This window comes from Pleurodeles waltl, chromosome 11 (assembly GCF_031143425.1).
Source record: "Pleurodeles waltl isolate 20211129_DDA chromosome 11, aPleWal1.hap1.20221129, whole genome shotgun sequence".
Taxonomy (NCBI): Eukaryota; Metazoa; Chordata; class Amphibia; order Caudata; family Salamandridae; genus Pleurodeles; species Pleurodeles waltl.
Window position 1 is genome coordinate 328,009,116 of NC_090450.1, and position 14,995 is coordinate 328,024,110.

Consider the following 14,995-nt stretch of genomic DNA (forward strand, 5'->3'; position numbering starts at 1 on the left):
GTTTTGCCTCCGTGGCAGCACCAATCCGAAAAGAATGAGTCCCATAGTATCGTGGATCTAAACCCAACAAACCAATAGACCTTTTCAAAACTACGAGCAATTGGTGAGCCCTTAACACTGAACCATCCTGGTGAATGAATACAAACCTTGATGACTCAGGCAAACCTCTTGCAAAGGAAAACCACAACCTAAAGGGACAAATGCAAGACTCAGTACCCTGCAACACCACCTCCTGACCCCTCCCCAACTGATCTATTTTGGATGCTCGCAGCCATAAAACTACGTCGCCATTCCTTACCTGCACATCTGAATGTAGAATGCCTTTGTGTCCTTTAACGCCTACAATTTCTGAAACCCTCAAGGCTCTGTGGAAAAGCCATGACATACAAAGCAACATCAATTTTACCTCCCAATCTGAAAAACAACAGTCAACCAATACTCCCAACATCTCCTGCAATAAGTGCAATGTTATAGGACACCTGTGGTCTGTCCTCACCCCCCCCCCCCTTCCCTGACCCAACCTGAAATCAATCTTCTACAAATTTCCCCTTCAACAGGGTCATATCCCCAAAAATACTTCCCGTAAAAGGAAATACCAGATAACTTACCTGATATGGTAACCGCAGATAAATCCATCTCTATCTGCTGCATAATGAACTGGACCACATCTTCCCTCCTTTTCACAAACACCTCCATCCCCCCTCCTGTTTAACAGCACCTGAATTAAAAAATTCCAACCAGGCCTGAGCATAACTCTTCCGCGTAGACGGAGCTATGGACTGCTGAACCAGTTCCAACATCCTCACTCTCCTAATTCCCACAACTCCCCGGGGACCGCCGTCTTCAGCACATCCGCTCCCGGTGCCAGCCCACGGAATCTCTGCCACTGGAAACGAGACAGCGCATCAGCCACATCATTGTTGACTCCTGGAACATATTTTGCCTTGATAATTACATTAAATGTCAAACATTTCAACAAAAAGACTCTCAGAAGCTTGAGTGCTTTCTCCTCCCTTGCTCTCTGCGAATTTACCAAATTGACCACGGACTGATTGTCCAAGTTGAAAACAACATTCCTATTCGCAAAGGTGGAACCCCAAATAGACAATTCTACAACAAGTGGGAAAAACTCCAAAAAGGCAATGCTATGCTTAGCCTTCCTCCAACTCAAAGGCCATCTCTCTGCAGCCCAATGACCATCCTAGAAAAGACCAAAACCATGTGCTCAAGATGCATCCGAAAAAAATTTGATTTGCCAAAACCAGTCAGAATCATCCACCAACATGGTGACCCCATAAAAATCTTGCAAGAATCCAATCCACATCCTCAAATCCTCTCTGACACTTGCCCAAAGCCGAACATGATGATGCGTTAAAACCGCTCCCCTCATCGCAAAACCGAGCCGCCCATAAAAGCTCTGCCAACCCAAACCACTTTGCAAGCAAAATTCAAATGACCCAGCAGACTCTGAGCTCGACGCAGCTCCAATTTCGGCTTCTTGACCGCTTCCTCCAATAAAGAGACCAACTGCTGCACCTTCTCACGTGGTAACCTCACTTCCATTTTCAAGGAGTCAAACTCAATTCCCAAGAAACTCAGGCATGTCGAAGGCCCTTCAGTCTTCTCATGGGCCAATGGCACCCCAAAGTTAGCCATCATCTGCTCAAAAGCCACCAAAGCCTCACCACACTCACCAGACTGAGGCCTACCCACCAATAAAAAATCATCCAGGTAATGAGTAACACACTTAAAACCACACTGATACTGAACAAACCACTGCAACAATATACTAAACATCTCAAACAAAGAACAAGATACTGAACAACCCATCGGTAACATCCTGTCACCATATATGGCATCCTCAAACTGCATGCCCAACAATGAAAAATCTTCCGGGTGAACAGGTAAAAGCCTAAATGCTGATTGAATATCTGATTTTGCCATTTCAGCGCTACGCCCACATCTTTTCACCATGGAAATCGCATAGTCCACTGATGCATAATGAACCACAGAATCTTCAGGAGCAATGAAATCGTTAACCAACGCTCCTGCTGGCCAAGACAAATGGTGAATAAGCCGAAACTCACCTTGCTGCTTCTTAGGGACCACTCCTAAAGGTGAAATAGTCAAATTAGGTAATGGGCAGCTGTGAAAAGGACCCACAGTTCTGCCCAATTCCAGCTCCTTCTGGAGTTTAGCCCTCACCACTTCAGGGAACTATCTAGCTGATTTCAAATTATTAGCCCATCTCCTCAACCTCGGACCTTGATAGCATAATTTAAAACCATCTTGAAATCCCTGTAGCAAAATCTTAGCTTCATCCAACCAAGGATAAAATTGTAACCAATAACTTACCACATCCAACTTAATAGGAGTAGGGCCCTTTACCTGCCAGCTGCGGCCCATGTGCCCTGCCTCTATCAGCCCCTCTGCCCTGTGCCCCTTGCCAAGCCCAATTAAATCCCCCAAAACACTGATATGCCAGGTGCCTGCCCCCACAATTGGAACGATTGTGCCTAAATTTACATTGTTGCCTACTGCACATTCCACTGTTAAATGACCAGCATGCCCCATTATGTGGGAACTGGCCTCTTTGTCCGAAACCCACCCCAAATTGGGTGGGACGCCCCTGAAAGGGCTTATACTGAACAGGTAGACCGCTTGCCGTATGCGTCGTAGGCGCATTCCTTGCAGTTCTCAACCACTGCATCCATAACTCGTTGTCAATCTCCCCCCAAACTTTCTCCGGATAAATAGCCTTACGAGCTCGAAATTCCTCGTCATAACGAAATCAGCCGAATCCTCCATAATTCATCTGAGCACTTCTCACAACAAACATATATTTAAACAAGGCCACACAATTAGCCGGAAAGCGCTCGCACAAAACATTTGCATAGATCAAAAATGCAGAAGTCCAATTTTCAATTGTCATTGGAACTTTAGGCCTGCGAGCCAGCTCCCATTCCTCCTCCTTAGAACCTTCCTTTGCCTGCACCTCTCTATGTAGTAGTTTATAAACATCAATGAATTCACCTTTCCATATCTTTTCTTTCAAACTTTGAGTGAGATGCGCCCCCAAAGGCATCGACACTCCCATATAAGGCAATTTTTTAGCTTTAGTGCCACCTTGGCTAGCCACCCCCCGCCACACAAGAACCAGACTGCCCCGTACTCACCTGAGCCAATTCCAACTTACCTGTAACGCGTCCGTAGCACCTTGAGAACTTTCCAACTTACCTGCTCTGCCCCATCCCCAACTCCCACTTGAATAGCAACATCAACATTATCTGTATTCTGCGACACAACCGCTTTACCCCCAGAACAGACCCCAACCAAACCTGCCTCACAAGAGTCCTCACCTCTAAGCAAATTGCCAGCCAAGTCCTGATGACGACATGAAAGACGATCGTGCTGGACCGCCCGCCTGCTCGTCTTAGACTTCTCAACTGCCACCGACTGTACCCCATGCACTGGATCCTCATAGTCCAATGGTTCTTCGTCGATGACCAATCCTGACATAGCGCCCTGGCTAGCAGGAATGGTACGAATGAAACTCAAAATAGGATCCAAGGATCCGCTTTCTCGAACCGCTGCCTCCCTCGGTGTCAGGCGAACTGCTCCGGGTTGCGCCCTCTCTTCCACCCGGTGTCCTGGGGGTGCCCTGACCTCCACCGGTCCTCCAAAATCACCCAGGCCGGTACGCCCCTTGATTCTGCTGCCAAAAATCCAACCTAACTTGAGCCGTACCTGACCTACCATCCTCCCCAGTCGCACCACAAATAGTACCCCCTAGGAACAGTATCATGCTCATCCACAAATTCCACCTGTTCGCCAGCCCTAAAAACCGACTGATTAGTTGGTTGTGAGCCATACTTCAGCGTGTGCCTGCATTTAGATGCATGCGCGCCAATTGCCGACGCCCCCGCCCGGCTTCCAGAACAAATCTCAGCCTGAGCTGCGCTTTGAATTTCTAACGCGCGCAGGCCCTCGCCGCACGCCACCACCTGGCCGACCCTGCTCACCGCATCCGCCGGCAACGACCCCCACCCAACAGCCGCAACCCGCTGCCTAAACGATGCCCCAGACCTCCTCGCAAATCGACTGGTAAGTCGTGACGTGCAGGCTAAAACCGCTGCCGTCACACCTTCCGCTGAAGACCTCTTTGGTCTCTTCAGCCCCACCCACGCTAGCTCAAGCACACCCTCCTTTATAAGGTCCTCCCTTCCCTCCTCCTGCAAAACCCTCAAACCTTGAACTACTTTATTGGGCGCCATGACTACCAAAACAAACGACCAAAGCACCTCTCAAGAACAATTAAAATCTCTCTAACCACTACGCCCCCAAAAAACAGTACTGCCTCCTGGGTGTGAACAACAGCCAAAGAGGCCGCCCACACCCTGCCCTCCTCTTATATGCCCACCCTAAGACCAACCCCATCCTGTAAACCCAACCAATGAAGACCCGACCCCCTTGTGGTTTCTCCCACCTCCCGATCAGCCCAGGGGGGGGAGACTGGGCAAGCCCTCTGCTCCCCCCAACCCCCCAATGTGCTATTTTATGTACTTTTATATGGCTTAGCAAAATGACCCCTAAATGTTTAAGTCCTGAGTACTAAAAGTGGGAAGGGAGCCCAGTCTTTTCTATTTGTGCTAACTCTTTATGAATATTCTCAGATTATTGCCATTTTATTCCCATTTTAGATGTTAGGAGGGGCAACTAGTACTAGAGTACCACGTAACGTACTCCAAAATGCCTTTGTGGACCAGCCCCTAGGTGACAGAGAGTGCAGAGAGCTCTTGTGCAGAGCGTTCAATATTCTTAGCCTGCGGACATGCAGACAAGCCTCTGTGGCAGCGCTGAATCCCCTAAACACGCACTTGAACTTTGGTAGAGCTTTGATCCAAGATCAGTGAAAAGCTCTGACATATTGTCTTAAATCATTTTAATGGTCAAAATGTATTTATGCGTCAGTTTTAATGGTATTTAATTTCACAGCATTTCATAATATGCATTTTAGGGAGAACTATAATCTTATGTCTGTATAAGTCTTAGAGGTGTTTTTATGTATTGTGTGTTAATCATATTTTGCAAAGATTTTATTAATCATGCAAACTAATATCATTAATTAATTCCTTCTTTAATTGTTAAGCGAATATGGCAAATGTTTGTACACACAGATGGCCTTAATTTTTTCAGAAGTTAGGAGTAGACCAGTGGCGGCTCACGGGAGCGGTCCTCCACAGCAGGCACAGGCTCCCAGCCTGCCCTGCATGAAATCCTAAAGCTGCTTTCATGCTTTGATGCGAGGCAGAGTGAGTCTCTGCCTGCTGTCTTCAACCCGGCAACGCAGTGCCTAGTGTGCATGTGTGTTTGGCCGGCCTGAGATGGCCGGACAAACATACTTGTGCCCTGAGGGGGAGTGCAGTCGGCCGGCCAAACATACCTGTGCACTGAGGAGGGGTGCACTCTCCCTTCGTGCCTGTAATCGCCCGTGGCCCACCTCTTTTACAAGAAAATGATAATAAACATAGTTTATTATAGTTTTCTTGTAAAAGTTTTGCAGCTGCTGCGGGGGGGCGATGCCCCTTTAGACACAATAGCTATGGTGAGGGTGAAAGCACGTCAGAACCTTGATAAATAAACTTACAAGAAGACATGCCTAGGCCGATGAACTTTTTGACCACGTTCGGAGACTTCCCAGTACGAGGTATCTTTCAGGCATCACAATCAATATCTCAATAACCCAATCAATCTCTTAGTAACTAATCAACTAGATAATCAATAACATTTCATATAAATCAATAAAGCAAACACACCATGACCTTTCAGTCATGAATAACCACACCAATTTAGTTAAGAATTAGAATATTTATTTCCCTATTTGTTACAATCTAATATCATCTCCGTTAATCTCATTAGCAATCAATCTCATTAGTAACTCTTCAAACTTGTAATTAAAACACAATTAACCAAAGTATAGAGCATATACGTCCAGCATTAACATGTCATTAGTAAGAAACAGTTTAGCAAGTTGCAATGATACGTGATTCAACAAAGCAAGAATTCAGTCATTTGTCTATTTGCGTCAGATTTTGGTGAACACCTTAACTAACCTCGAATTAGCATCGGCATGTTGGGCTTCATGCAAAACAATTTAGCAAACACAAATTTGGAAAACATCTAACTATGGCATCTATCAAAAGAGCAGTTGGTACCTAGAAAGAAAAGGCAAAGAGACAATTACAATTTTCATCAGATAGTTACCCCTCCAACGAATCAGCAATCGGCATCAGTCTTTGTCCTCAGGACATCAGTCGATACACCATCAGCAAGAACAGTACAGGGCATAGTCTCAGTATGGCATAGCTAAGAATAAGGATTTTCCCTCATAAGGAGGAGAAGTAAGTATCAGGTAAGGAATGGGCTGAGGATGGTTAAAGTATCAGAAGAATAAACGGCAAAGTCTCAAATGGCAAGGTATAGCGTCAAGTGGAATGTCCGGTAATGGCTGATTTCTCCTCGGGTTATGCAGTTATATCAAAACTGTCGAACTAGCCCTTAATTCCCCATTGGATCATTTTTAGTGCATCATTATCTCTGTCCAATAATTCTCCACGCACCTTACTAGAATTTTCCACAAAACACAGTTCTCATGTAGTTGATTGGCTCCTGCAATTGACGTCTTCATCGGGTGGAATGTCATGTAAGAAAAGTTACACTTTACGCTCCAGTCAGTAGTCCCATTGTCTTCTCCTAGTCTAGGCAGCCTTGCACCTGTTACGAATTACCGTGTTGCATTCAGCAAGAATGTCTCCTTGCGCAAGTCGGGTCTCATGAGAAAGAATTTACTACAGCTACACACACATCTCTAGCTTATGGAAAAGTACAGCTTCATATCCTTCAGGAGAACAGCACAGTTTAGAAAAACACAGTTTAATATGAGACCAGGCAGCTAGGCCCAGACCCTCGCTTAACTAAGGCCTAGTGATTAATTTAGCAAAACCAAATACATAACTCTTAATTATAATATGCTAATACAAATCCATACATTTGTGCATCATTAATTCATCATTAGTAAGTTTCATTAGTCATCGTATACATTGGTGGCCACTCCCCGTGGGCACATTTCAAACGTGTGAATTATTTTCAACGTTAACTGATTTTCTATGCAGCTTCATGATACATTATATTGCAAGCTTTTCATGTTAATATTGATTTTAAAGGTCACACTCCAACAAAGGGTTGTGCTCTGTGTACCTCAGCCTTCCATATTTTTAAACTGCTAATCCACAGTTTATGTGTTCCTCCTTGGTGAAAATATCAGTCACGTTTCTATTGGGGAAGGAGTTCTGTGTGACGCGGAAAACTGGGGTTACAACCTAGTACCTAGTTTACAACAACACATAACTGGTGCTCATAATCCACGTAATTTGCTTATCTGGCAGGTGTTTTTTCTTTAACTTGTTTTTTTGTTAAACGACACTTCTAGAAACGTGCAATCACATGCACATTGGCTTTCTCGCCTTTCCTATTATTTGCAGCCTGGGGCAAACGCAGACTGCTCTGTGTACCTCAGCCTTCCATATTTTTAAACTGCTAATCCACAGTTTATGTGTTCCTCCTTGATGAAAATATCAGTCACGTTTCTTCTGGGGAAGGAGTTCTTTGTGACGCGGAAAACTGGGGTTACAACCTAATACTTAGTTTAAAACAACACATAACTGGTGCTCATAATCCACTTACATTTCTTATATGACAGGTGTTTAACTCTTTTTTTGTTAAACGACACTTCTAGAAACGTGCAATCACATGCACATTGGCTTTCTCGCCTTTCCTATTATTTGCAGCCTGGGGCAAACGCACCTCAAGGTACACAAAGACGAGCCAGGGCTGCTGGGGGCTATGTTACGCCCCTGAGACCAGCAGCTTTGGGCAAAGAAAGTAAAAAGGGGCGAAGCTGCACAGGCCGCTGAGAAAATGTGGAGTCGACTCAGCTAGCAGCTGCCCTTTCCATAGTGGCACAGGTGCAGTTTCCCAGCCTTGCCCTTGATATGGAAGCCCTCGCTGTAAGCTGCAGATAGTGCCACGTTTACTTAAAGGTTCCCTTATAAGAGCAAACTCTGCCTCTCGCGCTCTTTTTTTCATGGCCAGATACCCACGACTCAGTTCGCCATGGCTGGCCTCAACATCTCTATCGCTTTTTTTGTGTCTATGGTGGCGATTTGTGAAGTTTGCCGTAGACTTCCGAAAAGACTGTGTCCCTCTGGTCTGTACCAGAGCGTTGTGAAGGAATTTGCCGCATCGCTGCAGCTGGCATCCTGCTGCCAGGAGCTGAGAATGCTGGTGGAAATCGGTCCGTGGGGTGGAGGCTTTGGTCCCGATGTAGTCTTGACACTACTCTTTCTCCTATTCTTGACCCACGGATTATCTTTTGCTGGGGCCTCAGGCAACCCGTCTGTTTCCTTTCAGGAATTCCTGACGAAGGATTCCTCCTGCCTGTCCACCCTCGGTAAGGTTATTTCGCAGTACGCTGGCATGGAGGCTGCCAAGGTGCTAACCACGCGTTACTGGGCCTGGGAGCTCACTGACTTTCACATGATTCAGAACCTCATGGCCCAAGACTGCAGCTCTCCCCTCCATTCCTCGGTGTCACAGGGCATGTTTGTCGAAGCTGTGTGTGCCTTATTGTTTCATTTCACCCTCCTTCGGTTCCATCACAGCCATGCCATGTACCGAGTTCCTGCTGTGGCACTGATAGTCACCGTCCTGGCATATACTGGTAAGAATTATATATTTCTCATATTTAGACTATGCATTTTCCAATCCACAAAAATACGTTGTTGGTACTAGTTTTCCCAGAATGTAGACAACAAAAGAGGAAGCAATCTGTATTTAGAAAATGAGTTCTCTCGCTGAGCCACAGCGAACCTCACAAAGCCAGCCCCTGAAGACATTTTAGGAGTGTGGTTGAGTAGTCTAGGTACGATTAGGGCCAGATTAACCATGCGTGACAAGGAGAGAGCAGGAGCGTGCCATATCTACAGAGATATGACACTTTCCCTCTACTCTCTAGAGACGCTGCAGAATTTTGCTGCCGAGAGCCATATTCATACCTGTGTGCCATAGTGCAAGGGTATGTGCATGAGTCTAGTATAGGTTCTGTACTGAAAGAATTCCCTTCCAGTACAAAATACTATGCTTAGCCAACTTTTAAAACTTTTCCAACTTTGTATGTGTATTGTACAGTGCAGCACACATGCCTAGTCGAATGGTTGTATGGAAACGCCCAAGTACCACCTATTGAACACCCACTTTACGATAAGGATCGTAAAACAGTACTTCGCACTGGTTTGTTTTACTTTCAGACTATTTTCTGGCACAAAACAAGTTTTGCACTGGAAGTTAAATTACTTAAAAACATTTTGTGATGGTCTGCTCAGGTTTGTGACCCAAACCCAGCAGAAAATGTTAGCAAAACTGGCTCTTAAACTGCCATGGTGCTGGCCAGCGTTAGAGAACAGCAGGATTTGGATTTGTTTCTTGAACACATCCACTTTTGTATTTTACGCAGATGTTGTGTAGGGGCGGACTGGGAAACAAAGGCAGCCTTGGCAAAGGTGTTCAAACCAATCCTACACACTTTGTGTGCCTTTCTTTCCAATTTCTCCCTCTATCTCTCTTTCTATTGTTGTCTGCTGCTGCCATTAACTGCGGGAAGCTGGAGGTATGGCCCCTGAATATCAAAGCTAGAATATCAAGGTGTACAAATATTGAGGACAAAATATCAAATAAAAAATATCAAAAGATAAGAATATATTCTCTATACCTAACTCCACATATATAACTAGATGACATACAAAAAAAAAATGTTTATATATATATATATATATATATTGAACTTTAATCACCATAAACTCTCATCCGTGGCATAGTAATCCTTCACAGGCCACATAAAGGTCACAGTTTATGGGTGAACACTCTGGTTCATTTTACGGTTTTATTTTCTTATGTGCCATATATATATTACCTAATAGTGGTCGTCTGTAGGTAGTTATAGTTATGACCTACTTTCCTTAGGAAAAATGTTTTTTGTTTTGCGAATAACTTTGGCGCTGTTTGACACATCTTCACAAAATTTTCAAAACTAGTACACACCTGAGTTCAGCTGCTGTGTTGAAAGTTTCAATGTGATTCCTTAAGTGGTGGCTGAGAAAAAGGGGTGGGGGGGCAAAATGTGTTTTCCCCATCTCATAGGGATTTTAGACGTGACTACAGCTTAAACCACTCGACGGAATTATACCAAATGTTTCAGAAAGCTAGCTGTTGATCCAGAAAGAGCCCTGTTTGTGATTTGGTATAAATTGGTTCAGTAGTTTTGGAGTAAATAAAGAAAAACAAAATTGTATAACTAGGGACGCATATCCTGCATGAATCCAAAATATCTCATGCTGAGATCTGAGTAGGAATACCCTGACCTCTATGCCTGATGGTTAGGTCTCCCAGGGACCCCGCCAGAGCCAAATAGCATTTTGGAAAAAAAAAATCAGCAAAAATTGCAGAGGTTCTGCAAATCTTGGGAAAAGCTTTTTAAAAAAACAAGCAGTCTACTGCACTTTTTTAAAAGTTGAGCCAATGGATGGGTTAGGACCATGAGGCTAATTTAAATATTAGTTGGAGGTGGGGGGCACAAGCACCCCCTCCCTCCCCATAGCCAATAATGTAACAGGGACCAACACCTTTCCCAGGCCAGGCTAATGTAATGTAGGAGGGGGGGGCCGGGACCACCACCTCCCCACTGCAAGGCCAATAAATAAAATATGGGGGAGGGCAGCACGGACCCACCTCCCGGGCCCTTTACAGCCCTGGGGACCACCACCTCCGGAGGCCAGGCTGAATTATCAAAAAGGGGAATGCGGGCTGTGCAGCTCCCGTCCTGAGCCATTTTCGGCCTGAAGACCACTACCTCCCAGGTCAGGCCCTGCAATAACAGAGGAGGGGGGGACCCTCAGCCCCCCTCCAGGATGCATTAGTAGCCCTGGGGACTGCAAGCCCACAGGACCCGGGTCCCTATGTCCCAAGATGCCCACCCTTGGGACATAGCTGTTTGCTGTCACTTGGCATGAACTTTGACAGCTCCCGCCAAGTTAAAGCAAACATTAAGTCTGCTTCCAGAGGGTGGGAGCTGGAAAACTGTTCTGCTCGCTGGGACCCAACTTTTCATCTGTTTTCCTGCCTGCTGTCGAGCAAGAAAACAGATTAAAAGAATTGCTCCCGCATGCAGCTGGAGGTGGTATCATTTACTTTTCATAATGTATATTCCTGCCACATTTCATCTACATCACTTTCGCACTACGTCTGTTTCAATTGCCGTACACCACTCTACCTCACTCTGAGTCACTTGACTAAACTCTACGCCCCTCCACTGTCACTCCACTATACCCCACTCCACTCTATGCTAATCAACTCTACACCATGCCATTCCACTCTATACCACTCTATTCTTCGCTATTACAATCTATGCCCCTCAATTCTGTGACACTCCAGTCTATGCCACTTTGCTTTACGCCCCTCAACTATATGCTACTTCACTGTATGCTATTTCATTGTACACAACTCCACTCTACAACACTGCAGTCTATGATATTGTACTCTATGCTACTCTACTGTAGGCCGCTTCAGTACACACCACTGCACTATTGTTTTGATTTAGTCTCATAGTTTCTGAACAACACATTCAGTCATTTCCTTTCAAAAATAGAAAATTATTCCATATTCTGCTAAATATTCAAATCATCCTAACAAAAGCCCACCAGATGTCCTGATTGAAAGACCACAATAAATACTCAGTCACTATTGAGAGAGAAATTCATCAAGCATTAATGTATAAAGTGCTGGAAGAAGAAAAAAACAATGCAGCTGCACATTGATCATTGTTCATCTTTCTAAAGTGTATTCCATACATTTTCCAAAAATCACATTGCTTAATTTCCTTTCTTGACAACATTTTTAAAAAATCCATACTCTCCATAACATCCAAATAACCCCAGTTAGAGACCCCTCTACCTTTCGTTAGGGGGTCTACTGCACTATATGCTATTCTTGTGTACGCCACTCCATTCTACCCCACCTCACCATATGCCTCATCCCTCTCCACAGTATGCTTTAGACTGTACACTGCTCCCCTTTATGCCACTCCACTCTATGCTATTCCTCTATATACCATCCCACTCTAAAATACTCCACTCTACGCCACTTCACAGCATGCTGTTACACTGTACATCACTACAGTATACCCCAGTACACACTCCTCCGCTTCATTCTATAACACACAAAAGCATTCCACTGTACAACATTCCACTCTATGCCACTCCACTGTATGCCAATCCACTTTGCCAGTCCAGTCTGTGTTATTCCATTGTACGCCACTAGACTGTACCTCACTCCATTTTACTCTCCGCCAGTGTAGGCCACTCCATTGTATGCCATTTCACTGTTTGCCACTACAATGTGCAACACTCAAGTCTACACCACCACACTGTTTGCCACTACACTGTTTGCCAATCCACTATTCCATTGTACGCAACTCCACTTCATGACACTCTACTCTAGCTATCTTACTCCTTGCCACTCTGCTCTACGGTACTCCACTGTAGACCATTCTACTGTATCCTGTTACTTTGTATTTCAGTCCAATATATGCCACTCCACTCTATGCCTGCCTACTCTACGCCATTCCACCCTAGGCCACTTCATTCTCTGCTATTACACTACATGCCACTCCACTACTCCCTATTCCACTAGACACCACTGCACTGTAAGCATTCCACTCTACAACACTCCACTCTACTCTATGCCACTATAATGTACCTCACTCCACTGCATGCCACTCCAAGCTACTCCACTGCACTTTACGTGACTCAACTGTACACTATTACACTTTGCCACATTCAATTCTAGGCCATTCCACTGTACACTATAGTGCTATGTGCCACTCCATTCTACAACACTAGTCTACAAAACCCCAATGTACGCTATACCACTATAAACCACTCCACTCTTTCCCATTCCCCGTACCCTACTCCACTGTATGCCACTCCAGTATATACTATTCCACTTTATCAAGTCTACATTATTTGACTCTATGCCACTCCATTCTACCCCATTACACTCCATGCTACTACAGTGTACACTATTCCAAGGGTATGGTACTCCACTGTACCCTTCATTATATGCCACTCCACTGTATGCCACTGCACTCTACGCCAATCCACTGTATGCTATTCCAACCTATGCCACTCCAGTGTATTTCACTTTACTGTATGCCACTCCTCTCCACACTACTCCACTGTATGCTATTACAGTGTATGTTTCACTACTGAATGCTATTCCACTGTATGCACCCCAGTCTATGTCACTCCACTCTGTGCCATACCACTATGCGCTATTCCACTCTACACTGTTCTACTGTATGCCACTACACTGTACCTCACTCTGCTGTATACCATGCCACTCTACACCACTGCATTCTACACTACTCCCCCGTAGACTATTTGTGATTTGGTGTAGATCTGTTTAATAGTTTTGGAGAAATTAAGGTTACAAAAATGCGTATATCTCACTCTGTTGGGGATATCCACGGCAAAATAAAAATAAAACAAGGGTGGGGTCCTATGGCTGTTTATTAAAACTCTCATGATGGGCACCGTGTTATTTTTTGGGGGGAGGGGCGCATGGCCCCACTTCCCAAGCCTCTTTGAGGCCCCAGGAACCCCAACCAATGAGGCTGAAGCAAAAAATAAGGTAGGAGGCATGTGGCCCCCTCCTGGAGCCCACTTAGGCCCTAGGGACCCCATTCCTGGGGCCCAAGTTTAAATTACAAGAGATGGGGCCACGCACCACTACCCCCCACTGAGCCATAAAATAGGCCCAGGGAACCCCCGCTCCCCTGGGACCATGACACTTTTTAAAAGTGCGATGCTGCACGGCCCTCTCCCTGAGCCTTTATTGGCCCTGGGGACCCCATCCTCTGGGACTAGTTCACTTACTGAGTCCTGGGGAGCCTAACTCTGCGACACAGTAGTTTGGTGGGAGCATATTTAAGTCTTACATTTTTTAAGTCTCCCAACAAATGGAAGGAAACACTTAGCTCTGATTTAGATATTGGAAAACAGGTTACTCCATCACAACGTTGATGGATAACCCAGCTGTCAAAATCTAAATCCCACAGGAAATACTGGGATTTAGATTTTGGCGGGTGGGATATCCAGTACTGTGGCGGAGTAACCCATCCGCCAATATCTAAATCAGGCCCTAAGTCTACTTCCAGCCAGCGGGAAATGTGAAAATGCTCTCGCCGACTTGGATCAGACTTGTGCTCTGCTTTCCTGCCTGCACTGATGCAGGCAGGGAAGCAGAACACCTATTGCTCCCACCCGGAGGGAGCAGCATTAATAGCTGCTCCCTCTTTGCAGGATCAATGCCAGCTCTGGCACCATGCATGGCGTCAGCTCGGACTGCAAAGGCCCAAGGACTCCCCTTGTGGCCTCCAGCGTGGTGTTTGCTGGCTGTCCTGTGTGGACACCGGCTACCTACCTATTATTAATGGAGGCCCCTTTTAAATATGGCACAGTCCTGGAGAATGGGGTCCCTGGGACCTGTGAAGGCTTGTGAAGTGGTCCCACAGCCCACTTCCCTTTTTCTAGTGAATTTAGCCCTGGGTATGGTGTCACTGGGTCTCTAAGGCATACCCTATGTTGCGCACACTAAAGCATTGGTTGCCTCCTGGTGGGTTGGAGAGAGGGCCTGGCCTGGGGCCAAACCCAGCTGTGCACAGCCAAAGGCCATGCGCGGCGTGGGTTGAGGCCCTGCAGCCAACTTCTAGCAGTGTGGGGTTGGCCGCTTCTGGGTGGGTTGGCCAAAGGGCTGGGCCAAAAGCCAGGCCCTTTAGCTAACCCCCTGCTGTGCACTGCCTACACTTCTACTTACCCAACATATT

At 45.7% G+C, this 14,995-nt stretch overlaps 1 protein-coding gene across 1 annotated transcript in view; it reads left to right on the forward strand.

Annotated features, from left to right (window-relative positions):
• Positions 1–8,151: 8,151 nt before the first annotated feature.
• The window catches only part of LOC138266611 (aquaporin-12-like), a 70,876-nt gene continuing 64,032 nt past the window's right edge, over positions 8,152–14,995 (forward strand). Inside the window, exon 1 of the mRNA XM_069215439.1 lies at positions 8,152–8,779. Within this exon, the coding sequence (XP_069071540.1) occupies positions 8,173–8,779 (607 nt within the window). The 5' untranslated portion in view covers positions 8,152–8,172. The remainder of the gene's footprint in view (positions 8,780–14,995) is intronic.